The sequence below is a fragment of the Cyrtonyx montezumae genome, unplaced genomic scaffold (genome assembly GCF_038088225.1).
Source record: "Cyrtonyx montezumae isolate F1298 unplaced genomic scaffold, pur_monq_1.0 scaffold_4, whole genome shotgun sequence".
Taxonomy (NCBI): domain Eukaryota; kingdom Metazoa; phylum Chordata; class Aves; order Galliformes; family Odontophoridae; genus Cyrtonyx; species Cyrtonyx montezumae.
In genome coordinates, this window is record NW_027072045.1 from 27,291,275 (window position 1) to 27,318,208 (window position 26,934).

The window sequence follows — 26,934 nt, forward strand, 5'->3', positions numbered from 1 at the left end:
GTCCCAAAGTGCCCAGAACAGTCATATGTGATGATGCTGAAACTCCTGGAGAATCTACCGATGAAAGAGAACACATGGTCAGCCCTCCAGAGAAGGTAGAGAAAAGGTGAGGTAGGGTGTGTTGTGTCCCTGCTGTATCCTGAATTATAACAACTTATAGGGCCAAAATACAGAAAAGAGAAGGGGAATGTCCACAAGGAAAAGTCTTTGCAGTTCCCCAAGCAGTAAGTTCTCTGGATGCTGCCCAGGTTTTCCATCTTTTCCCTCTTCTGTTTCTCGTAGCTGTGGCTAAGAACAGGGTTTCTGTTCCCTGCATTCATACCACACAACAGTGAGGCAGTCACCAGCTTGCTGAAATGTCCCACTACCATGTATGTCAGTACAGCTGGGAATGAACAAAGTCTGCTTTAAGGAAGGCATGTGCCCACTACTACACATTTCCTAGCCCACATATCCAGCCATTTTAAGGGGATGTAAGTCCACGTTTATGCTGCTGCATAACCCGCACACCAGGTGTATAGCACTCTTGCGGTCAGAACCAGCAACAATGTCAAAATAAGTACTACAAGAGCCTCGCTAAAACTTGTTGGCCAACAAGTGAGGATGACTGGAGCTGAGCAAGGTGACATCACTGTAATTGCTCTTTATTCCACCATTCTTGAGGAGTGCAAACACACACTGTGAAACAGGCCACCATCACCCAGCATCCAGCAAAAAGAATGCACAAGTCAAATGCTGAGTTGAAAAACATCTGCCTAAAGTTCAATTAAGTCAACCAGAGAAAGAGCCTTTGAGGTTGAAACTTCACACAGACCCACTAATACTTCATTTTTCCTTTGGAAACAGCATGCTTTGGCTTAGCTATCCCTTCAGGAGAGGGAGAAAGGGCAAATAAGAGGATGATTGGGCAGGTGGAAAGAGGGGAAAGTGAGAGGGAGAGACAGTAATGAATGCTTCAAGAGTCAATGGGAAAAAAAAGAACATGTGACACACTCATTCCCCAAAACTAAGAAAGGGGAAACACTTCGCAAATTATTTATTGCCTCTTTGTTTACAACCTCATGTTATCCTAAGACTTTATCCTTCCAAGAGCTTTGCTTCCTGCATGTTATTTCCAGCCTGATGCAGAAGAGATGACAGGCTGATGTGGTATAAGAAAAGAGGAAACGGATCTGGAAAAATGAATTCCAAGCTATTTTATGGCAATGTTTGGGTCCACCCATTCACATAGCACTAAGGTTCCCATATGTCTTCAAAACCAGTGACACTAACACAGACATCTATCTTCCAAACCTCATGCAGTAAACAAAGTACAACTCATTTTTCTTAGTTCACTGGGATGAGAAGATTAAGTTAGTGTGAAAGAAGGTATGTAAAAATGCTTTCTATTTTTTTGAAGGCTTTATACATGAAACCATACAGATAAAACATCCAGAAAGCCACTGTTCTGGAAAAAAAAGTTAATAGCAGCTTTGTAAATGTGGGATGTCACCTTACAAAGCATAAACCCAAACGCACCCAGAACACGCAGCTTGCCCTCCAAGTTGCACTGAGCACTCAATTCATCCATCATACTCCTCCCTGTCCAGTGATGGATCATCATATTTGCCAGTCAAGGTTCACATAGTATTCTACTCCACAACAGAGTCCCAAGAGAATAAGAGGCAAAAGACTTAGGCTAAACACACTTCCTAGTTCTTTCTCTGATAGAGGTATGTGATGTAGTGTTTCCCACATATACTTGTGTCTTTTGGCTGTCTAGCCAACCACCCTTCAGTTGAAAAAACTGGTATGCCCAAGCCCAAGGTAAACAGCCAGCTCTTACCCCTCCTGCTCCCAGCCAACACCAGCGCCACTGGGCAGGCTGTGATCCTTGGTGATTCACAGCAGCACAGCTCAAGTTTAAAGAGGCCAATTCACCTAAAAAGGTGCCAGGTCCTTCTGAAGATCCATGTAACACTATTAGTTTTGGCACAGCATTTGGCAATGTTTCCTGAGCTAGACAAGAGACAGACAGGCACAAACAACATAGGGTGCAAGAGAAAGAAAACAGACCAGTGATCATATCGCTAGGGGGACACACTGCAGGCAACTAAAGAAATTAGGTACCAACACATGGGCTGCCTCTGGTTATTTAGCCACCTTCACTGCTTCTAAGTTTTCTAAGGCTGACACTTATAAGGTTTATATATCTCAACTGCTTTAAAACAACATGCAGAGGGAATTTAAGTCCTGTTGGCAGTGGGCAGGATAGGCAAGGCTAGAAAAGCACCAAGAACTCCTGCCCTGGTAATTCATAAAGGCAAGGCTGGTGAAAAGTGCAACTCAAGCATCAGATTTTCCAAGCAGTACTTAGGGATTACTTTTTATGTTTACACAGTCTTAAGCTATCGCTGAAGAAGGAAGAGGGGAAAAATCTTCCAGACAGGAAATCACTCTGCCTTCTCAGTACTACAATGTTCCTGTTGCCACCTTCAGTAGGGGGAAATATTTTCTGTTCTTTTTCTGTCTAAAGGAGACAATGCCATCACTAATTTTGTACTTGACTTACTGTTCATACCTCAGTGTCAGGGACATAGGCGTTATCTAGCAGGCTGTAAAGGAGCCCTTACAATATGGCACTGGCCAATTTTCTCTTTGCTCCCCTCAGTGTAGATTTGACTACTTTTGAAACAAATTCCATAGATGTCAAACATCTGGATGGATGAAAAACAAAATGAATAAGACAGGGGAGGTAGTTATTGGGTATTTGGTCATGCTGAGACACATAAACGAGATCAAAACAAAAGGAAGTTCTGAATTATAAAAGCTCTGGCAGACCTTTCCCATAAGAACATTAAAAAAAAAAAAGTGACCAGCAGTGCTGAGCCTACAAACTGCATCTGAACAGTGGAGCTCCATCAGTCTCTGCCACATTTGGAGCGACTCCCAGTTTGTTCTACACTGCAGGGCTCCCAACAAGGATGACTGTACCAACACCAGGCAAAGCACCTGCTCCTCCTTTTTGGCATCTATGCAACAGAATGACAAAGCCCCATGTCCAGGCCAGGCACACACCTGCCCAGATGAGCCCAGGAGAACAACTGCCTTTTTTATTTCACACTCCAATCAGACACTGACAGCAGGCAAGGTCAAACTGCATTTCCAGCAGCAGATTTTCCACACAAAATGGGAACTGTGTGACTGGCCAGGGGCCAGACGATCACAGGGCCCTTTTAGTGAGGACATGGACCTTTCAGTGCACAATGATTCCCCACCACCACCCCCCTGCACAGACATGCTATGTAGGGTGATGAGCACAAGCCGAGCGTGCATGGCATGAGAATGGCGGACGCACGAATCGCAGGCAGCTTACGGGAGGTGCTCACCATCAAATGCACACTGGAGCTCGACTTCCTTTTCTGGACACACCATTGAGAGAGGGAAAGAGAAGGGAAGAAAGGAGTTGAGAAGAAAAGCACAGAAACTATTCACACATTAGTGTGCCAGTGAGGGCCCCCCTGCCAATAATGCTCCCCTAGGGCAGGTATAAGCAGCAGCAGAAAGGCACAGACACACATGAAAGTGCAGTCAGAAGTTGAAGAGTGCTACACACCAGAGGAAAGGGCAGGGTCTAAGACTCCCATCCATTCATACACTGAAGTCAAAGCACAGGTGCCCCATACAGGGATAAAAGGAAAGAAGAGAGAAATATCTATGTACAGTACATGGGATGCAAGGGGTGTCTATATGTGCCTTCCCACTCCAGAAAACTGTGCAGCTTGCCAAGCAACACCTGAAGAAGTGAGCAGTAAACCTCCAGTCATTCACATCACTGAAGAAGCAAGGGTATGTCTGCAACTAGACACAGGGTGGGAAGGAGATCACAATGGGAGAGGTGCCCCCAAGAGCTTTGGGAAAAAGGGGAAACTTGTGCACAGCAGCAGAAATGATCCCTCGCAAAGAAATCAGGGCTGACTGGAGAGGCAAGACGCACCCAATGCTCAGACACAGAGGAAAAGCAAGAAAGGCAAAAAGGCACTCAACAGCCAGAACACCTTGCACTCTCAGATACTGGGAGAACAGTGTGCAACAGTCAAACACTACCCAGCTTTCCAATAATTTATTCTTGCTCCAACAACATCTTCAGTCATCTTCAAAGACTCCTCCTCTGCACCAAACATCACTTTCCAGTAAACCACGCTCAGCGTGCATTTCTCTGCTCTTTCATGACAGTGTCTCACTCTGTCCACACTGCATCTCTCAGCATCACAGTTCCCCCCCCCCCCCCCCCATGAACTCTGCACAAACTTTCCATCTGCTGCTCTCCTTTGGTGCTATGTAAACTCTGAAGCTCACTGATTTGTTGATTGATCTTCTGTTTCATGGAGGCAACACAGGGCTTGCCATTCATTACCTGCCCTACAGTCTTGTGATTGCTTCCATCTCCTTTTAAGACATTTTAACTTCTCCACAAGCGTTCCTTCAAGCTAGAGCTAAGATGGGATGTACCACAAGCACATGCGTACAAATCTCAGACTACCCCCAACTCAGAGGAGTCCTTGTTTCCAGACACAACAGGGAAGATGAATCATATCAGCTGAGAAATTGGTTCAAAACTTGAGTTATTTTTAATGTACCATGTAAGTTGTAGCAGACAAAGAGAGATACGGCAGAGAAACTTTTCTGTAAGGAAGACAGCATCATTTGACATTTTAATAGATTTCCAGTGAGTTACAGAAACAAGGAAAGGAGTTGAAAATGCCGAGAGAACCTAAAGTTCTTCATAAAGGGAAAATCAACCAATCCATACAGAAAAAAAATCGCCTTCCTATTTCTCTCCTTTGGAACTAAAGGGAAAAATAACACTGACACAGCTTGAAACAGAAACCTCTGCAGAGCAGAATTTAATTAAAGTATAACCTAAATTTAAAACAGTGTTGGACTATTAACATGATATGGTAGTTTGCAGAAAACGCATCCTTTCTGCCTAAGTTGTGAGTGAGGAGACCAGACCATGCAAGTGCTATTACAGCTCAGGACAGGCTGGACAATGCCAACACCCGGCACCGACATTAAGTGCTAAAGCATCAAAACATAGATAAAATAAACAAATGAAAGTTTCTAACAGTAAACCACTCACTCAATTCCCACTACAAGAGCTGTAAGCTGTTACAGCTCTGTAAGAGTTAGCTGTGTCATCTTTCCAAGATCAGATGAGTAACACTTAACTTTTCTTCTTGCAATGTGACTGTAACTTGTGAAGAATATAAGATAACAGAAGCTTGCTTACTAATAGGTCTCTCTCTCTCCATGATGGCTACATCTTTAAGTATTTTTAGGCAATACAGCTACATCATAAGGAGTAGAAAAAAATTGTTAAAGAAAGAGATCTATCTTACAGTAAAGTACCTGACTGATCACTTGAAGGATTCCCCTGAATCTAAGCGACAAAATGTTCTCCCAGATCAGTATGGGCAATATTTTCCTCTCAAAACCAGGTATCAATTTTTTATTTGTGTTAAATTCAGGTGGTCACCTCATAAAAGAGGAACAGATTCTCTACAGTTAAATTTAAAGAATCTCACTTCAGGTAACAATAAGCTCAAGTCAGCAGATGACAGAACACACCCTGAAAAATCACTGTCTCTTCAGCATAGCTGCAGTACTAGAAAGAAGTGTAAACTCTTCTGAGTACCTACAGAAAACACAATGCTTACTAGAATATGCTAAGGAAAGTAGAGTGATTCCAGTCAAGATTCCACTCAGTTCTAGGCACTTAACAAGGATATATTTCTACAATAGCTTTTTGCATTTCTGTTATTTTCATGCAGTTCTCCACTCTGAAACAGATTGTGTGTATGTTAAAATATCACACTTGTTCTAATATTCCCACAAAAAGTAATTTCAGAACTTAGGGTAGGAAAAAAGTAAGTTAAACTCAAAGTGGATCAGTGAGAGGCAGCCTGAACTAGCAGATTAGGTGACTATTGACTAGTCACTAGGGGACTATTTCCACCTTTGCTTTTGTCGTTCTGTGTGATGCTGAGTGAATCATTTTGTCTCTGTGAATCCACTTTTTCTCCTGTCATCTTGTCTATTTAATTTGTAAACTAAGGGGCAGGGATTTTCTGCTTAGGCATCACTACAGTGCTAAGCACACTGGACCCTTGATCTCAGCTGGAGTTTATAGGCATTACAACAATATAGTGCAAAGAGTGAATGCATCAAAGGTGCATAAAATGCCTTATTGGATTGTCAGCACTGAAACAAGACCTGAAGTGCTCACTCTGAGCATTTGTGTAATGCTATTCAGCATAAAACTGGTGTTCAGATGAACTTGGGTTCCCCTCATTTAGCTTCAGCATAACAATCTAATCTAAACAGTATGGCTTCAAGATCACAAACAGTACACAGACAGAAATAGGAGTGTTAACTTGTGTTGATCTCTGCATGGATGTTACTTGACTCTTACAGATTTCACGACAGATCATTTTTGAGGATTCCCTGCTGGTTCACCATACTGCTGTGCCTTTCGTCCAAGGCATGTTATCACTAACTGTTTTCTAGAAGCAAAGACAGCTTATGGAGCTGTTTTTATTGGGCACAGTGCAGGGAAGTACCCACTAGGCATACTTACTGCAATATTCCTTACAAACAGCAAAAGAAATGGTACATTATGCCTCTCTGCAGTTACACAAGACTAAGAGAAGGCTTTACAATACTAAAAAATTAACCTTGTTACACTACAATCTAGGTTTTCACTGTTCCAGTTGAGTTCTCCTTTCAGCTATGTTAGTCAGCATTTCCTGTGAAAGAAGACCATGCATGCAGTAGAAAGACAAGGTAAAAAGTAAGCAATTTTTGCAGAGCATTGCAAGTGAATGCTGTTGGAACCTTTTTACATCCCACAGAATTCTACATAAGTTTCTATTAATATAAAACAGGGCCTGAAAAACATTGTCAGTATCATTTTGTATTCTCAGACCTAACTGTTCAGTGAAAAAGAAAAAGCCATGAAAAGAAGATGAAACTGACAAAGAGCTTAGAGAAGATCTAATTTTAAAATAATCACGATTATACCCCGAACTAAAAATAGCAACTTATGCATTAGCATGTTCTGATTACAAAGATGGCTCTGACAGAGCCTCTAAGGACTGGAAACAAACACACTCTCTCACACTAGAAGGAAGGGAAATACCCCTTCAGGAGAAAAAAAAAAAAGAACATGGTTGTTTGAAGTGCTGCCCAGAGACAAAATCAAGAGCAGGACTATGACACTAATGACAGGAAGCCCAGACCCTGACCAGGTCAGAGAACAGACATTCAACAGAAAGTGCCCTTAATCTTCATCCAGGTCTGCCTCTGCTCATTCCTTAACCCCTTCCTCACCTTCACTGGATAGTAAATCCAGATTACAGGCAGAAAGAGGAACAAGATAGGAAGTAGATTTGATATGAAGCAATGTCAAATAAAGTTTAAAATGGCAGCTGCACAATGATGCTCATAAATGTAGAATCTTAAAAATAAAAATAAAAAATACCTGGAACCTACAGTGCTGGCCCACAAGTTATCTGGTATGTTACATGGCTCATCACTCAGTATCTTCTATAGCCTCACTTTCAGGGTTTGAAAGCAGAAAAGCGTGTTCCTTTAGTATCAAACCTGGGCCTTCCTTGTTGCTACTCCATCAGCTTGGATCCAAATTATGCCTGAAGAAAGTAAGGGCAGCACTACCAACAAAGGTTTGATGAGCAGGGACAATTTAAGATTCAGGGCAGTTTAAATCATTCATTATTTAAGATAACGGAAAAGTTCTCAAGTGCCAAGCTGATGAAATATCTGCCAATTAGCAGAATTAGTACTTTAAATAGAAGCAGCAGTGCAAAACGAAAACCAGGAAAGCTTGAAATAGACACACTAACTTGCTAGACAAGAGTCCATAAAGAGACTAATCAAAATAAAATTGTCCAATTTCATCAAGTGCAGACACACTTAGAATGGAAAAAAAATGTTTCCTTTCTGTCCTCTCCTACTGATTTAAGCTCTTTTTTCCCCCCATCCAAAAATGTCTGGTATGAGTAAAACATATGCATCCTCACTGATCCAGCACATTAGGCTTGCTTCAGCTAACTATTAATAAAGTCAGTTTTACAGAAACAAATAAAAGTTGTGTTTGTTTCTTACAGCTAGCATATAATATGAGCACCATGCCCTTGTCATGACATATGGCTGTAGTGCATCTCTCTTATCATTTACGCTAGATCAGCAGCAACCTTCTTCACTTTCCATCATGTATTCTCTAACAGACATATGCAAGGAACTCTTGGGAATAATGCACAAAAAAAGATAAGTAGGTTTCACTTTAACTTGCCTAATACCATGTAGTATGAATTTCAACTCTATTTGTGAACTAACGTAGGACTCTAGCATAAATACCTCTGAATATCAGATTAAGACAGGAAAAAACGCTACGAATGGAAAGCAAATTAAGACAAACCAATCATGCTTTCCTCTCAAAAGTTTTCAAGCCATTAATTTTAACAGTAGTATAATAGTCAGTTCATTTCATCTTCTGTGTGGACATCCAACAGTGCTTTTGTGGAGCACAGGAGCGCTGCCACAGGAGTTTTTCCCTTACCAAGAAAATTCAAGGGAGAAACTGAAACACTTTCTTACAAATCTCTACAATGAATGATTTTTTTAAGAAGATATTTAAAAAATAATTAAAGAAAAACAAGGAAAAAAGCAGAATTCTCCATATCCAGTGGGAACGTGGGAGACAGCCTAGCCACGTGATATAAAGCCAGCAGAAGACTACAGCTGAATATTCAGCATGCAATACTTGTTCTAAATCTAAATCTGATGTAAAATCTTGTATACAGGAAGTGGGAGTAATAAAGATACAACGTTGAAAGCGTATTCGGTGCCCAAGTCATTCTGTCTGAATTCTTCACTGCTGCAAACTGGGAAAAAAATAAAATAGTTCACTACAGGTGATGCAAGGGCAGATGCTCTCTAACTGAACCCATCACCAGGCACGAGTTTTTGGTTAGAACTGACTAGGATGAGAAAAATGTGGCTAAGATTACCTGTTACCTGCATGTGGAACAACGCACAAAAAACTGACTGGTCACAACAGTGAGACCACCAACCAAACTGACTGGCACAGAGATTACTTCATAGCAGTCAAGCATACGAGTGCCACTCAGAAAAGTAAATAAAAATGGGAAAAGGCTAAATTTCCATGAGATGACTGTTGGGAAATAAGAGCTTACACATGGAAAGCAAAGCAGAGGAAGAAGATATTCCTGTGATTACATGTGTCCTTCAGTCAAAGTATACAGTGTACTACATGCTCTCTGCCCTGTCCAACATCAGCATGGCAGAGAAGTGACCTGTACTTCATTTTTAAGCAAGAGGGTTCTAAAGCACACATTTTAGAAAGAAATATACAACTTTTGTCTGTGTTACAAAACTCACAGAAATGAGGACTCAAAAGCCCCACCTGAAATTAGATGCTATGAGGGGAAAAGTGGAAGCTTAACTCTTCTCTGCCAAGGCTGAAAACATGGCACCAGGTGATGTCTCTCTTGGGCGCCACTCAGATTCATATTGCAGAATAGGATTTCTCTAACACTTAAGAGTGAGGAAATCACTTGCAAACACATGACCGCAAGTCTCCCACCAACATGCAGAAGAAAACAACCCAATTCAGCGTGTATGGAAAATGCTATGCTCTTTAATCCACCTTCCACTTTATCACTACTGTAATATGACCACATGCCCTGTGAAGAGTTGGAGAACACTTGAAATCAACTGGAAAAGTAAAACCAGTTTTACTCCATTCAACAGAGGAAGATGTTGTGTTCTAAGCAAACAGTGCAACACACACTTTTTATGAACTGAAAGCATCTTCCAATTGTAAAGGTCTCCTTGTGACTACATGACCAGCAAGCTGTGTCTCAATGCCAACGTGAACATCATCTGTCTGCCTCCAGAAGTTCTTCACAAAAGTGAAACTCAGAGACCACTGTAAATAAAAAATTCTGAGAAGAAAGCCTTTTTTTTTTTCTAGATAGGTGACAAAACTAAGATGTGTTATTTGCTGGATTTCCAGTTGCTTCTCCCCTGTCATGTTGGGATTTTGAAACACATATCTGTTGGTTCACACTCCACAACATTTGGGATCATCCATTCTTATTCTGCTGAGATTTTATACTGTAATGTTTTCCATATCTACAGATGTGACAGCTTAAACATACTTGCTGTATTATTGTGCATGTGTTTGATGTACATCCGTACAAAGGAGAAAGGCATGTGCAAACACACAAGAACCCATCCTTGTGGACACATTTCAAAAGATGAGTATATGTTAAGGCAAAATCCACATTGGTTTTTGGGCAAAAAATCCCAATGGCTCGGGCAAAGTTGTTGGGACAGACCATAGCAGAACTGCAAGAATGAAGGTTTTGCTAGATCAGTCCTCAAAATAAACATCACTCCTCTGAAATCATTTTTCCTGCAATCTCCTTATAATTGCGAGTCCTCTGGAATGGAGCCTCATTAAAGTGGAAAATGGCTAAGAGAACAGAAGATAAGTGTGCTGGTCCTGCAGTGTGCATGTCAATCCCCAAAGTAGGGGCAGAATGAAGACTGTCCACAGCACAAAACCAGATGAGGTATTCTGCTTAACAGTTGTGATGAAAGCTTCCAGCTTCAAATGGAATCACAAGCAAGGGAAAAATACTTTCATGGGAAGAAGATTTTCATGGGATCTGGTGGGTATCATCAGCAACTGACAATTGCTCTGTGTAATTTCTATAACCAGAAGCATTCTGCACTGAGTCAGAGGCACGTGTCACACTTGAGCAGGTCTTCGGTCTTTTCAAACCGTAACAGTGACAAGTTCTCCACACTTCAGAGAGAGGGGAAAAGAAATCTTGTACCTAGCTTGTTGTGTGACATATACGGTGCATGGAAGGAACATCCCACCCGGGCTCCATAACTATACAATGATCTTAACAACCCAAGCCACAAGACAGGGCTGTGTGGTTTTACCCTGTATGGAAGTGGAGAAAGTGGCTGCCTTCTGCTCAGATGGCGGGAGAGACAATGAAATGGGAAAGCAAGAACTTACCTTCACTCCATCCGATTTCTTGTTCAGAAGGCTTTTGGCAGCTGTGGAGAGAAGCAGAAGTAGGTCAGTTTTTGATTTTATGACTCTTCTCTCTTCTCATTTCCCTCAAAACTGCATGAGACTTCAGAAGTATAGTCATTCCGTTAACCTTCCTATAACAGCAAGAGCACTGGAAGTCAGGCCCAGTCAGCCATGAAAATCATCCTGGTAGCAGAGGGACACCCATTCCATTCATTGTGCATCTTAATTGGGTAAAAATGCTTCTGCTATCAGAATTTCAGCAAGACCAACTCTCAAAAGAGACTCAAGAGCTCCTCTGTTTCAATCCTCTATTGTGACCCCATTTCCAGGAGTACCAGCAGCTACAGGGGGAAAAGCTAGAGAAATCTGCCAGATCTCTGTGAGAGGGATAAACCTTACCCTCTAATACACCTATTTACATGGCAGACTTTACTAAAAAACTGGGGCACTGATAATGCAGAGGCCTCCTAATCACCACCATAAACAATAACACTGTAGGAACATCTGGGATATCAGAATTGGTAAGATTGTAGAAGTGGAAAAGACAGAGTCTGACAGCCATTAATAAGAAAAGAGACGGGAACTATGCTGAAGTTCTTCACTGTAAGATAAATATGCTCTGCTGTGCTCAACCCAAACAACTGGCAATAGCCATGAAGCGAGAGAATGATAAGCATAGACAGGGAACTCGAAGCAATTGCTTGGCAGAGGGCATAGTTGGGACTGATGAAGGAACTACTCCATCTATTACATGAAAGTGAGATGCTGACAATGACTGCCAGCAGTGAGATCCCATCTATAACCTCAGCTATTAAAAAAAATAATTTGCCTACTTTTGAAGATCATGTAGTTGTTTTAACTCCTACTGTAAACACCATGCTAGAGACCTGCTGGACCAACATACTGACACATCTACTAAGCAACTGCTGGGAAGTAAATGCATTCAGGAACTTGACCTGTTTTTTTTGCCCATGTGATGCTAACAACATTGGGAAAAACTGCTTTTGCAGTATTCAAGCAACTGACAAATTTTTCTGTCAAAGTACTTCCCACCCTGCCTTTCCTGCCACATGACCCTACACATCTGGATCAGCTACACAATATCAACAGGGCCAATGCCAGTTATCCTCCTCTTAAGTTCTACTCCATAATGCAGATACAAACTCAGGAATCTGTCTTCAACCCTGCCCTCAAACCATCCCAGAGCACTGGAAAAAAAAAACCTCAGGTAGTGCCGAGAAATGCAGACCGTGGTGTATTTAGTTTGCGTCTCTCTGGGGTTTATAAGAACCACTGGCTATACATTTAAATGCACTCACACACAAAGATGATGACAGACACTTCACACAGAATGGATTTACCCATGGGTCAACCTGTACATGTTATAAGAGAGAGATTAAAGAGGATGCAAGTGGAATTTCTGCAGCATGCAACAGACAAGACTTGAAGTAAAAAGAAGCATTTCAGAATATAGGCAGCACTACCTAACAGTCAACTTTGCAAAAAGACAACAAGTAGGGAAAAATCCAAAGACACATGAAGGCAAATTCTTTACTGTTCAGGAAATATTATTTTATCGTGCTTTGCAGTTTTCCAAGAATAAGATACTAATATTTATTGCACCATTCTTCCCATATCCTCTACCCATAAAGGGATTAAATTCCCTTTCCAGAGTAGAGTAAAGAATTCCTCTATAAGGAAGGAATACAAAGGCAAGCACTTAATCCAGTAGATGTAAAGCACAGTTCTACTCCTGGTTTAACAAGATACTCTTCGGTTTATCTCTGGAGAAAAACACAAAAGATCTTACTCATACATACTCCACACACCTCATTTTGTGCTTCTGTATGAAACAATCTGGGCTCTGAACTGTGTTCCTGGCAGAAACACAAATCTCTAATGCTGAACTCACAGGCACCAAACTCTAGGCATTCCAGATGTACCACAGTCTAGGGGTGCGTTTGGGGCGGAAGAGGGAATTTCCAGGAAGGACTGAAATATCCACCCTGCACAAATGCATGGAAGGCATGCCCCAGTCAGCCCCAGAGGAAGAAGCAAAAAAAAATTCGTACTTACAAGCACAAGAGTTCTTACTTTTATACACAAGCATTTGCAACGTGAAAAGTTCTGGATTTTGCTAAGATCTGATTATTAAAATAAATTTGTGTCATACCAATACAGAGTTCTCAATGAAAAAGTGAAATCGACTAATTCTGAACTTTATGGCACTTCCAGAGCTCACCACATACTGATCAAGACTCAGGTCTGATAGCGTACTGAAGAAGCACCTCTAATTACAGCCACAAACAACACCTGAATCCAGTGCAACTTCAAGAACACCAGCTAAGGACAATGTAAAGCAAGGAGCAAAGCTCCCCCTCCCACAATTAGTGAAGGAGCTTCTGTTCCATCTTTCTGTCCACACAGGCACATCAGCTCCCACATGGAAACAGCACTTAGTTACATGCTGCTATAAAACTAAGAGAGGCAAAGTAGTCTTGGAAATTTTAAATTTGAAGACCACTTTTCAGCACCAAAATGATTAATCTACTCTAAGTTTTGACATTAAACAAGACCACTTACCATGAGACAAGGGTGCTGCACAACCTATCAAATCCAAACCTATTTTGATTCTAGGACAGGAGTTAAGGAAAGGATCTCAGCTGAAACAGGTACTGCACTATCCCTTTTACAAGCAAAGCACAACAACGATGAGAAAAGTAGAGAAAATGCTGCATAACTTTTGAATATATAACGCAGGAAAGGGAAAGAATATAGGAGGAAGTTTTCACACCAGTGCTGTATATTGTATATCTCAATCATCCATAAGATATTTAAGTAAATACACAGATTCAACTCTGCTTTCCTGGGCTTTTCTGGTACAGAAAGCGACAACAGAGAGCAAGTAAAAGAAATGAACTGCTCCAGACTAAGTAGCCATTATATCCTTCTATCAAGGAGTAGAGATTACCCATAAAGAAGCTGTTGATCATTTTTAAGAAAGTGTTACAATGAAAGGCATTATTTAGCAACCATTGTCTGTATCTAAATATCATCAGAAAGCCATTCAAACCACGTTTCTCTAAATTGATTATGCTTTTACAGGAAGAAACTCAACTCTGCCAGCTAGTATCATCACTAAAGGAGAGGTATGAAACTATCCAATAGAGGCTACAGCTTCCATCAGCAAAACAACCAGCTCAACCCTTTGCCACGATGGCTTTTCAGGTGCGAGTTACCAGTGTCCATTTAAACGCAGCAGGAGAGAGTTGTTGCCCTATGTCCTCTATCCCCATTTTGGTTTCTTGGCAATCCTATTCCTCTTAGATTCTCCACTGAGTTGTTAAAGGGATTTGCTGGAACAGCAGTGGTCCCTGGCAATTGCAGGGGAACATTATGCTCTGGCATTTATTCCTCAATTAGACTAGAGTCATTCTGTAATGACTCTACAATAAGATAAAGGAAGTTTTGTAAAGACCAGTCACTCCAAAACACTTTTTTAAAGAAGAAAAAAGTACAACCAGATAGAAAGGCAGATAAAACCTCCCAAACAATTAGGCAACAAGACTTTATGTGGTCTGGACCCACAGGATCTCTGGACATAGCACAAAGCTTCCTTCCTATCCAGTTCCAATCATCAAGCACTGTCAATATCTAGCACAGGGAATATACTTGCAATGCTTCGGGAATGTCTTGAAGGTCTGAAGGAGCACTTTGATCTCCCATAAAAACCTAAATGGTTCTCAAAGAAAGATTAAAAGAGGTAACAAGCATTCATTAACATTAAAGCCTGCAATACACAACCCAGTGGTATCCTCCTGGCAGGGGTTGTAGAGCTCCCAGTTCTCCAGCTAATGAATAACTGAGAAATTGTATGTGGCACACAATTGATTTCCTTCTGGTTTTCTCTTTCTACCAGCCTCAGAAAACAAAAGCGTACTCCAAAACCATGATCTACACACAGCCACAACCCAGCCTTACAGCTTGTGACATTTTCATTTATGTTTTCAAACACCTACCCACCTATTGCAGAAATTTCACATCCTGAATAATGGCCAGTATGCAGGCGTCTGCGTGTACAGAGAGTGAGTGCAGAGCCTGAAGAGGTCAAGACTGTCAGAACATTGATCTTGGACCTTGGAGACTGATGCTCTGGTCTGTCCAAAATTCAAAAGCCGATAAAAAGAACACCACCCTTGCAGTATTACAGAAACTCAATTTCCTCACAAGCCAATGAAGGGACAAAGGGCAAACAATGCAAGAAAAGGCATTCACAGAGTTCTCCTGAACTTCAGGAATAGAAGGATAAAAGCAGAGGGAATCCCTTACAATTATACAATACACTCTCAGGCCATAAACGATTAACACTGACATTCAGTCATAAAATCCACCCAATTCTAGGAAACTGCAAGATGGAAGTTTCATTACTGAAGTACATGACATCAGCAGGTCTACACTGTTGTAGCTGCGCATCACTTCCTGAAATTCCTGATCTTAAGCAAATTAACAGAGAGAAAGAAATCACTTAAAATAACTTTTCCTTAAATATCACCTCATTTTCTGCTTGGGAAATGTAGTTCCCACTGCTCTCATTTATTCAAAGTTCTGAAGGAACTTCTTGAAAATCTGCTCCTCCGTATTTTCACCCTTTGAATTCACATCAAGAGGTTAGGATCTGCATCAGCCCAGTGATATCAATTTCCATTCCTGAAAGCAGACCTACATAACTAACACAACGCAGCAGAAATTTCAAATATATTACTTGCTCAGTTTTAACTATACTTTGGCCCCCTGTACAAGAAAGATGGAACTGTTGGAGCTGATCCAGAGGAGGGTCACAAAGTTGATTCAAGGGCTGGAGAACTTCTAAGAAGAAGGCTAAGGGAGCCAGGCTTGTTTAGCCTGGAGAAGAGAAGGCTCCAGGAAGATCTCACTGCAGTCTTCCAGTACTTGAATGGAGCTCATAAACAGGAAGAAGATGGACTTTCCACGTGGGCAGACAGCACAAGAGGGAATGGCATTTAAATAAAAGAGGGGAAATTTAGTTTAGACTTTGGGAAGAAATTCTTTACACAAAGGGTACTGAGACACTGGAACAGGCTGCCCAGGAAAGTTGTGGATGCTCCACATGCCTGGAAACATTGAAGCACTGGTTGGATGGAACCCTGGGCAGTCTGATCTGGTGGATGGCAACCGTGCCCATGGCAGGGGGTTGGAACTAGGTGATCTTTAAGGTCCCTTCCAATCCAAGCCACTCTGTGATAAAGAGATCAAACTCTAATGTGAGTATAAATACTTATGCGTACACATATACACAAAAGAGTGAAAAACTTAGCCTTACAAGCAATTTTGGTGTAACAGTATAGTGAAATATTTCAGTGTCACTTCATTATTTGTATTATTTCCTTCAACTTTAATCAGTTCAAAAACATCAGTGTGCAGGCAACACTGAACAGGCACAAATATAACCAGCTTTTCTTGCCTTAGTTAGAAAGCACTCAGTTCCCTAAATTTATTTCTAGCCACTCTCAACCTCACCTAACTAGTTAAAAAAACAAAACTTTACATCAGAGGGTCAGTAAGGATCTGCAGGCACCAGTAATGAATCCCAGTTATTGTCACAAGCTGTTATAGCAACTCCCTCACAAAACTGTCTTGAGCAAGCAGTGACTACCCCCCCAAAAAAAAAAATCTCAGCATCATTTAGAGGTTTGAGGCATAAGGCCTCATTGCCTTTAATATCTGCCTTAGGATTTATTTTGAACACAACATGGCTCGTGCTGGTACACATGACAGAAGCACATTTCAGAGTGTGAAAGTTTACACAACTCTTCCCTCAATTAGTAGTTCCAGTACAGAGTTTGGGAAAGAGTGCTGAGAATTTCAAGCAGTCTGCCTGTAAGTCTCATGGAGAAAAGCCACTTTGTGAAGATATGTGTTTCTAAGATGAAAAGCAAATTTGTCCAACCCTGTCCAGTTTGTAGCAGGCTCTTAAAGAATTTTAGCTATGTGAATGAGTCCAGGCACCCCAAAGTCTGCAAGTATTAGGAACCTCTGACAACCTTGCCAGCTTTCTCTTAGTAATAAATTTACATTTAATTCTCAGGAAGTGATTTAGGAGTTTCTAGCATACAATCTAATCAACTGATCTATCTGATTGCCCTTTTGTATTCTGTAAGCAAATGCTTCAGGTTGTATCAGGTCACATCAGCACATGCTTCAATTGCCTGAACATCAAAGTCACAAGCGATCACCTACATCACCACGGGTGTACCCCGGTGTGACCCCAAAGATCCATAATCAATGTTTATACAACAATGTTCTCCCTCAGCGAAGCCAACACCTACCATGGAGCCCACAGAAATTACAATCCTTATTAGAACCAGATCTCAATTTCCTGACTTAGATTGAAAGCAATGAAACTCGACTGTATCTCATGTCAGCAGATACAATCATTTGAAAAGAACCACAAATAGCCAATATTAATTGCTGAATATGCCATAAGTGGGGAAAGGAAGCAGATCACTTTTTTTTTTTTTTTTTTTTTAATCTTTAGGACTTGACAACAGGAATCTAGCAAGCAACAGATTACTCACAAAGCCTTTTTTTTTTTTTGTTTGATATGTAAAAAAAAGATTTTGGCAGAAAAAAAAAAGTATAGCTACAGATCCTTTAATCATAACATTTATCACAAGTTAAAACCACACAGTCAAATAAACTCTATGGTATAAAATGTTTGACAGAGGCAACAGTAATGACAATAGCATTAAAGAGGGTTTCTCATATTTCCTGGAGATAGTACTCTCTCAACTAATTAATTGATACCAGGGTCATATGAGCCCTCGTTTTCCTTTTAGTTCACAATATCTGTGAAGAATGCTTTAGAAGATCTCATTCCCAGACAGGAAGAAGCTTCTCTCCTCATAAATCTAGATCCCTGAGTGCTGGGAATGTAGCTTTCAAAGGCCCACAAAACAGTGTCACCCAATTGTACAAGTCAAAAAACCCCAATGCCTTTAAGGGAAAGAATCAATTACTATTTCAGGACTTTTCTGTCATGATTGGAGAAGCCTGAGATCTACCCAAAGCTCCCACATGGACTTTCTACCTTTTCCCTTTGGGTTTGTGACATTATTTTTCAGATCAATCAGATTTATGAATTTCAACTGCACCAACTAAGAATTCTGAGCAAATTAAAAATAACTTAAAAACAATAATCAAGCTCATGTTAACACACAGTCATGCAGAGAAAACAAGAGTAGCTGATCTCTTCACTTTCAAAAGGCATCAAGATATTAAGAATAGCTACTACCCACAGGAGCTTTGAATGCCTTGCATCTCAATTCACAGCATTTCCTTCTGGACAGCTTTTCAGGGCATATCATTACCTGAGATCAGAGTTTATATTCAAAGCAGAACTCTGATACTGAGAACTCTGAACTCACTACAGGCCACCTAGGATTTTCTTCTCTTCAACTGTTAAATGAAATGGACCCAGCAGCTTCATACCTTGAGATAGAAGAATGAGCAGAGCAAGCATTTTCCTCCTTTATATTAGTTCAGGGAATAAGTGGATGCATAGGTCACACACCATTAAGGAGAACCCTTCTCTAAGGCATTCCACTTAATCAAAATCTGGGCCACTGGAGATTTTATTACCCAACTACTTCTGCAGCTTCATTAGAAGCAACAACTTTTATAGACCAAAAAAGAATCTAAAACTGCTGTTTAAAAAATGAACTAATACAGAATCATCAAGTGAAATAAAAACTAGGAGTCTGAATATATCAAAGACGGATCATACCAACAAGAAAACCCAAAAGAATGTTTTTTGCAATTCTGCTGAAGCCCTGTAGTATCACTTTTCCAGTGGTTATTTAAAAATGGCTCTCTGAAAACATCTTACAAGTATCAAGTCCTGCCATAACACAATCTGAGACAAGTGAGCGGAGTCATTCTGTCCCTGTAAGGCCAAATAAGCAGAAATTCAAGGGAAATTGCTGTAGTCACACTGTTAGCATGGTCCTAATATACTGGCACAGGTTCACTTTAAAGCGAGAACCAAGGAAAAACAATTCTGAAGTTGCTAAAGGCTGTTTCTTAATCAGGGCTTGATTTCACACTTTTTTACTTCATTTGAGAAGCACCACTGAAATTATCTGAATCCATACAGGATGTTAAAAATGCTGCCTTGATTTCAGTGTATAAATGTGCACTTTGAATGCTGGGATGATCATTTCTCAGAGGTTTTCATTCTACTTAGACGCTTAGTGCAACATCACACAGAGTGTACGTATTGGTTTCCACCATTAGTAAATGGCCAGATGAAATCAGCTCACTTCATTTTCATTCTTCATCACTTATAAAGCATATAGCAGACTTTTGCTTGAAAGTAACTGGAGTCAGTTAAAATAAAAATCTGACTCATGAATTCAATGACCACTCTTATTAAAAGAGAAGAAATGGCAATGAAGGCAAAGAAAGCAAATGATTCTACAAACCAAAAGCACTTGCAGATAGATGTTTTCCACTCAAATGGAAATGAACACATAAGACAAGAGTACGCCACATAAATGTGCTGAGCCAAGACAATCATCTTGCAAAAAGTACTGATTTGCATGCTGAGATTTGCGTCTCCACTAAGTGCACTACGTAATGCCGTTGAGTGGGAGCCAGACTACCAGTTATTAAGCTTGAAAGGATGAAAACCACTTCTGAGTCTCCAAAAAGGACAGCTCTAATAGTTAGATGCTTCAGACTCCTTTTTGTTGAGTCAAAGTAATACAATACTCAAATAGCTCCATTCTCACCAATAATATTATTTGCTTTGTGTCCTTGCCACAAATCTAAAAGAATCTCTGCTAATGAGTAAGTCTTCCTGACTCTTATTGGTTTCAGACAATAAAACTGATAAATGCCAGCTAAAATTTCCCCAGAATAACAGAATAGCATTAGGGGATTATCACAGCTGACTTCTGTCTTGTACCACACTACAGCTTCAAGAGCTCCTGCTCAAACAAATCATTCCTTTTCTCACACCGGTCACTACACCAGCCAAGGCAACATGGCCACTCTTACATCAGGATGAATTTTGAGCATGTTTCCTCCTCTCCTACTCAACCCCAGACAGGCTTAAACATCCCAATCACACAAATCAAAATGAGAGAAGGAACGGAAACGTTGAAAGTGTACCTGAAAAATTCCGAGACACAAGCATCGTTGTGAGGATTGCGCCCTGTGAAGGAGAAAAAGCAGGGATAACACACAGCGTCACTCACTTCAGTAAGGGGCTGACCCACAGAGAACAGAGTAAACTAGGTATCAAAGCAGAGGCATCCTAATGTTATTCTGGAAAGCCCTAGGATCTCCAGCACGCGGCTACTGAGCGTGGCATGAGGCTGCTTAGTCCTGCCTTTCTAGGGCAGCTGTTAGAGGTTGAGCAGGATATAGCCTAGGAGATCTAAAATGGTACCAAGTGTGGTGTTTAGACACATAGTCGCCTCCTACGTTGCAAATTCTGTTCTGTACAAGCTTCAGAGGCTTTCCTTCGCTACAGGCACCTGATACAGAATTACTAAGAGGTAGAGAGTGATCACAACTAAAAATCTCAGCATTTAAAAATTAGCTGTTCTACTCTCTTGCAGGGAAGTAGAAGACATGATTATACAGCACAAGAACAAGGGAAGCTTGCAGTTGTGGAGAAAGAAATTACCCAGCTCCCTGAATACAACTTTTTAGCTCTTTGTACTGAAGTCAAGGTACTTCACTAATATTACTGAGCTAATCATAAAAAAATATTTTCCCAGGAAAGCATTAACCTCAAGTTCAGGAGGTTAAAAACAACAAAAAGCACCCATCAATTATGAAATACTTACCTTCAGCTTCCTTCTAGCATTGAACTTTCTCAAGCATTCCACAGTCTCCTGCCTGTGCATCATTGAAGCAACAGTAGACCGTTGCTGAAAAACAGGAACAGAAAAACAGATCAGCAACTTAGCCAAACTAAATTATCTGTGGGAGTTCTCCCCACTAGCACATAATCATAATATGGAAATCAACGTGGCTGAATCTGTCATCACTGCATGGCTGTAAAACATCGTGGCTGATTCATAGCCTACAAACTTCCCAAACTAGCAGAAAATGTCTTGTCAGGATGACCATCACAGGACTGTGCCTAAGAAACAAGTACAGTCGAGTATCAGTACTCCATGTCTTCCACACACATTATGGGTCAAAATACTAATAAGGCAAAGTCAAACTAACAAGCATAGCCACGAAGGCCTGACTTGGAGACACTACAGAAAATACACAGATTGCATTAGGAACAGCTTCCAATGGAAAATTCCAAGAAGTAAATATTAGTGAGGGGCAGCCATCCAGGTAACTCCTGGAATCTAAGTGCCTGACTAACAGAGACCTCAGCATCTTTGCATCAGTTCTGCAAGAATAGGTTTTCAGTGTCTAAGAGGACACAGATAATACAGATATACTGCAAATACTAGAACATAATCTCAAGCCAGTGATGCACACCTGTCATCCACAGTGGACTGGGATCCCATCAGCTGCAAAAAGAGAACTTCCCAGAACTGTTGACAGTCATTTAGAGCACATGAGGAAACCAGAGACTGATGCTGCCAGGCATTTAGAGCACATGAGGAAACCAGAGACTAATGCCAAAGTAGCTGCTGCTCATGCACAGAACTGCAAGCCTGTATTCCCTTTACAAGGACAGTGGGAGAATGACTAACTTGGCAGATCAGACTGTACAAGCCAGCTATTACCTTTCTTCTGCTTGGAAGAAAATCTGCAGTGCCCAAGAGAACTATAAACCACAGTCAGATTCAGTTTGTTCCATAGGAAATCTCTGCTTTCACCCTGGCTTTGAAGCTAATCACCTGCTGCACTATACAACACGGTGTAGAGGAAGAAGGTAAATAAACTGTATTCCACAACAACTGAGATAGTCACTACTTATCCAGCCTGCTTTGAAGTGACATTGATGGCCACTTGTTCACCTCTGCCATAAGAGAATCAGGATGTTCTTCTGAAGTTCAGAGATGCTAAAACTTAGTAACTTGGATAAAACATTAAGACTTGTTCTCACATCTACTTCAGAGCAATAAATCTCCAGTATGAACACCTATGTTGTGTGTATGTAGACCACAAATGGAAAGATTGGGTAAGAGACTGAAATGGTTATAAAGTGAAATGAAACTCCCCATAACTCAGGAATGAAAGCCTTTCTTACACCATTTTATATTATGTTGTCATAGGGAGTGAGCTATAGCGCATACAGCTTCGGTTACAGGCACTGGAACAAACATTAAATATACAGGAACTACTATTGGTAACAAACATGCACAGAGTGGGAAAAAAACATCCTCAGAGATGCATGAAGTTTCATCTAGTGTAAAGTTTTGACTTACAAGCAACCCATTACTTGTCAGCTCAAATGACACTTCTGTTACACAGATGTTCACATAAATAAGGTTAAAAAGAATTTGTTGCTTGTAGAGGAAGGAAAAATTACAACAATTTCTGAAGAACAAATGAGTTAAGGAACTCATTAGACAACTAGAAAGTAGAAATACGTTATGGCATTACAACAGCATCTGGTTAGATTCATGGGGAAATATTTAATCTGCAAATATAGAAAAGTTTGCCACTGCTGTCCTCTCCCATGCCCACTCAAAGCTACATTCTGGGATTTCCTTGCCAACTTTGCAAAAGATGAAAAATATCCACATGTGGAGTCTGGCAGTGCAAAAAACCAACATAGGAAGAACAAAAGATCCTTCACTGTTTTCAAACTTAAAACCAGTTAAGCTGAAACACAGCAGAATTGTTCCAACATTGCAAAGATGCACTGCGATAAAGTGAAGTAGGAGATGAAGAATAAAATAATCCTAAAATATTTTGTCTGATGCTAAATTCCATCTGACATTTTAGGAGGATATGTATTGGAATTGGAGACGTGGAGAAAAACAGAAACTATGGACATTCACAAGTCTTCACAAGAAAGAGGCATTCATTTTTTCCTACAATAGCAATAAAAGCTCCACAGGATGACAAACTTGGTCTGTTGAAGGTCAGCCTCCTAAAATCACAATCTGACAGATTTATAATATTGTGGGCTCCTTTGCAGCGACGTCCTCTTGACGTGTCAGTTCAGGGTAAACCACAAATCAAACCGTAACAGAGAAAAACACTTACGCAGACCCATGGATGTTTGAGAGCCTGGTCAGCTGTGATGCGCTTGGCTGGGTTTATTGTCAGCATCTGGTTGATCAGATTCTTTGCTTCAGGAGTCACAGTGTCCCACTCAGGTGATGGGAACTGAAAGAGGAAGAAGGAAGAGATGATGAACTGAAAATATTCTCTCCTACTAGCAGAAGAGATTCTCTCTTCTACACATGTGAACTCCAGCTTTTGCACTTTAAGACCAGAGCTATATATTTGCAGAAAATCATACATTTAGGGAAAAACTCATGCTGAATGAATCCAGCAAATGAATTGCACCAGGCAGTAGGACATACCTGTACCATTCATCAGACACAGGCAGGTGTCTCATCACTCGTACCTCAGAACTTCTTTCAAACTCAACAGTCAAAGTAAAGTCATACAGAGTTCTGACATAAGGACAAGCACTATGTTCTTTTATCCTACCTTGCTCTTTCTCCAACATGCAAAGAAGCTGTAATAGCATATACAAAAGTCACAAACATGACTGTACCAAAGCTTTGTGAAAGCAATAACCTCTGACACAAAAATCCCATCACGTATATCTTCCCTACCATAAAGCACAGTATACTGGAACAATACCAGTCATTTAGGCATAGCAATGCATTGGCAAGTTGTTTGCAAGCATCTATCGTACCAAAAAACATTAGTTAGGGAGCAAGAGAAATTCTATAGGGGAGGGGAACACAGAAGCACAGAAACAAAGAAAATAATCCCAAATAGTTTTAGCTGCTGGTCATTGAGGAAGGGGTTACTCCTCTCTCCTATGATTCCAGGAACGAGATGTTTACACTATCCCCCAGATTCCTGCATGTGGTACAGTTGACAGCATGCTAATACAAAGCGTAGTAAGTCTCACTCTTATGAATCTACTGTCCAAACACAGGTGAACTTGAGACTTTAAAGATAACTGCTGTTGGGCAGTCCCTGCCTTTAAAGAGGAAGCAAGGAGGGGAAGACCGCTCTATCCTGAGACAACTTATTTACAGCACTACAACATAAAGAAAAAGTGTATCCCATTTCTTTTCTCCTGCATTTTGTACTTCGCTCAGTTGAATCATGAAAATGCGCTCATTATATTTGATTTGTTTATCAGCTTACTTCTGCACTCTCAGACATCAGCAAAATATTATACAATTTGCTCTGAAAACATTGAGGGAGGCTACTCAAAAACGATAACAGCTCTCAATCAGGACACTTCCCACACACTCTAACCCTGAAACATTCATAACAATGCCCTGCAAAACCCCTCTCCAACAGCACAAGACCCAATTTACAATTGTCACTGCCTTCATAGGTAAGAGATAAAATCCAGGGCTGGGGTAAGGACATCAGGGAGTACACGCTAGTAAAACTTGAGCTGTTTTCAGCCACACAGATAAGGGGAAGAATCTACTGCAATCTCTTCATTCTAGATAAGAATTCAAAAACAACAAGTAGATGAACTATTGGAGGCACAGGGATCAGGCAATTCGCTCCTCATGACTTACAGAAAGTGTTGGCTATTTAATCCCTGAAGTGCTTTGAAAATCCCCATCTACATAATTAGTGTAAAATCACTTCAAATGAGAACAATCAACACAGAAAGAACACAGCAACAAAAGGGGCAGGAAGGCAAGAGACAAACACACATCCATTTAAGGCTATCAAATATGAAGACATCACTTGCTTCTCTCTCAGGAAGCCACTGAGCCAGCACACAGGGTAAGACAGATCTTTGTTCTCACCAGTATAGCAGCTCTTGTGGTCTCAGGCCCGGAATGTGGGAGGTAGCTGAGGTCCAGCAGAACCTCAACTCCTTCCCCCCATCTAAGCCCCAAGACAGCCCAACATTATGAACTCCCCGACTGCCTCTTAATACTCACATCTGCAGGCTTCAAGCTAAGATTTCTAGGAATTCATTTTCTCCTCCCAAGCCTCTCTTCATGTTCATTGGTTCATAGGTTCATTAGGTTGGAAAGGACCTACAAGATCATCTAGTCCAACCATCCTCCTATCACTATCCCTACCCAACTACTAAATCAAATCCCTAATGTGGAAGAACTTTCATCAAACATTCAAACTGTTATGTCTAGACCATATCCTACATAATCTTTGCTCCCCAATGCTACTCTTTTTCCTGCTCCTCTCCTTAAGGCACCTCATACACCTCAGCTTTGCCGTTCTCTGAGAACTATTCCAGAAGTGCCAGATTTTCACTACAGCCTCCAACCCAACACACTGATCCCTCCACAAAAACACTCCCTTCAAAGACTCTTGCCATTCAAGTCTTCTCACTGGACTCCACATACTCCACTGGACTAAATTCCACTGCACCACAGAGAAGACGGGAGGCCCTAATGTAAGCTATTATTCTACAGAACAGTTCCCAACACTTTTAACGGGCCTTGATAAAGACAGTCTTCTTCATCCTAGCTTCCTTCTGTCCCCCTTAAAACATTAACATTGCCTACATTTTCAGCACTCTGTGGCAAACACAGTAGAAAACACCATTGCCCACCATCTCCACACTTTCAGCTCTGCATTTCCCTAATGACCAACAATGTCTCGATGCCCTCTGCGATGCTGTCCACATATCCTCTCAGAAGCCCCAAAAAGGACTGTATCCCAGGCAGAGAAGGTGAGATGTATGAACACGCCAAACATCATTTTGCAGAGTAGCTTGGGGCCTGCTGCTGGACGCCAAGATAATGCCATGTTTTGGATGGCTTCTACACCCATGCAGGTACTCAGCAAGAAAGTGCCCTTACGTCATAGGCTCCGGCTTTGATCTGCTGATAGAGTTTGTGCTGATCTTCATCCCAAAAGGGAGGGTACCCCACTAGTAATATGTACAGAATCACTCCTGGGAGGGAGAGACACAGATACACTCTGGTTAGGCTAATATGCCAATTACTCCTTCAGCCCATCTACCTTCCCTCTTGACAGTCCCCAGGGTAATGACTTCACTAGACCTTGTCATCACATTTAGTTCTCCAAGGTACTAAAAGACAGTACAAACTTCTCCTGTTCTGAATATCATCGTGGCACTCCATATTCAGTTCTTAACCCCAGGCATCAGGAGCTAGAACAGTTGCATGGTGTTCTTTACCCTCCTCCCCCATTATCATGGCTGGTGAGCCACGACTCTCAGCTGCTTTCATGATAAATGAAGTCACATCCCCCTGGGGTTGCTGTGCAGCAGGGGACTTCTTAGGAAGGAATCAGTTCTTAGGAAGGAAACAGATGCTTGCTGTTCACGGTCTCGGGACAAAAATGTCATTGATAAAACTATCACTCCTCGCCTGCAGAGAACCATACAGTCCATGTCAGGCAACACAGATATCACCTGTCTCTAAACTTATCAGTCTCACATACATTTACACCTCTATTCAGTATTTTCTACACAGTTAGAGTGTGATAGGAAATTTCTGCAGTGGCCTAAAAACAACTGACTCTGCAAAGCACAGAACAGTCTCATACATCTGATGGATGGCCCGAGGAAAGAATTAGGAGCCAGAATCAAAGGAGTTTAGGCTCAAGCAGTAACTTCATCTACACAAGGTGCTTATTCT

At 41.1% G+C, this 26,934-nt stretch overlaps 1 protein-coding gene across 13 annotated transcripts in view; it reads right to left on the reverse strand.

Annotated features, from left to right (window-relative positions):
* The window catches only part of CAMK2G (calcium/calmodulin dependent protein kinase II gamma), a 112,085-nt gene that overhangs the window by 15,901 nt on the left and 69,250 nt on the right, over positions 1 to 26,934 (reverse strand). For 9 of the 13 annotated variants that reach the window (XM_065746508.1, XM_065746507.1, XM_065746505.1 and 6 more), the window contains exons 9-13: positions 26,131 to 26,225; positions 23,354 to 23,476; positions 21,016 to 21,099; positions 20,333 to 20,375; positions 11,120 to 11,160 (exon numbers count right to left, since the gene is read on the reverse strand). In XM_065746508.1, coding sequence (XP_065602580.1) covers positions 11,120 to 11,160; positions 20,333 to 20,375; positions 21,016 to 21,099; positions 23,354 to 23,476; positions 26,131 to 26,225 — 386 coding nt within the window. Of the gene's footprint in view, positions 1 to 3,368; positions 3,402 to 11,119; positions 11,161 to 20,332; positions 20,376 to 21,015; positions 21,100 to 23,353; positions 23,477 to 26,130; positions 26,226 to 26,934 lie in introns of all 13 variants that reach the window. The other 4 variants (XM_065746506.1, XM_065746516.1, XM_065746510.1 and 1 more) reach the window with 1 other exon arrangement.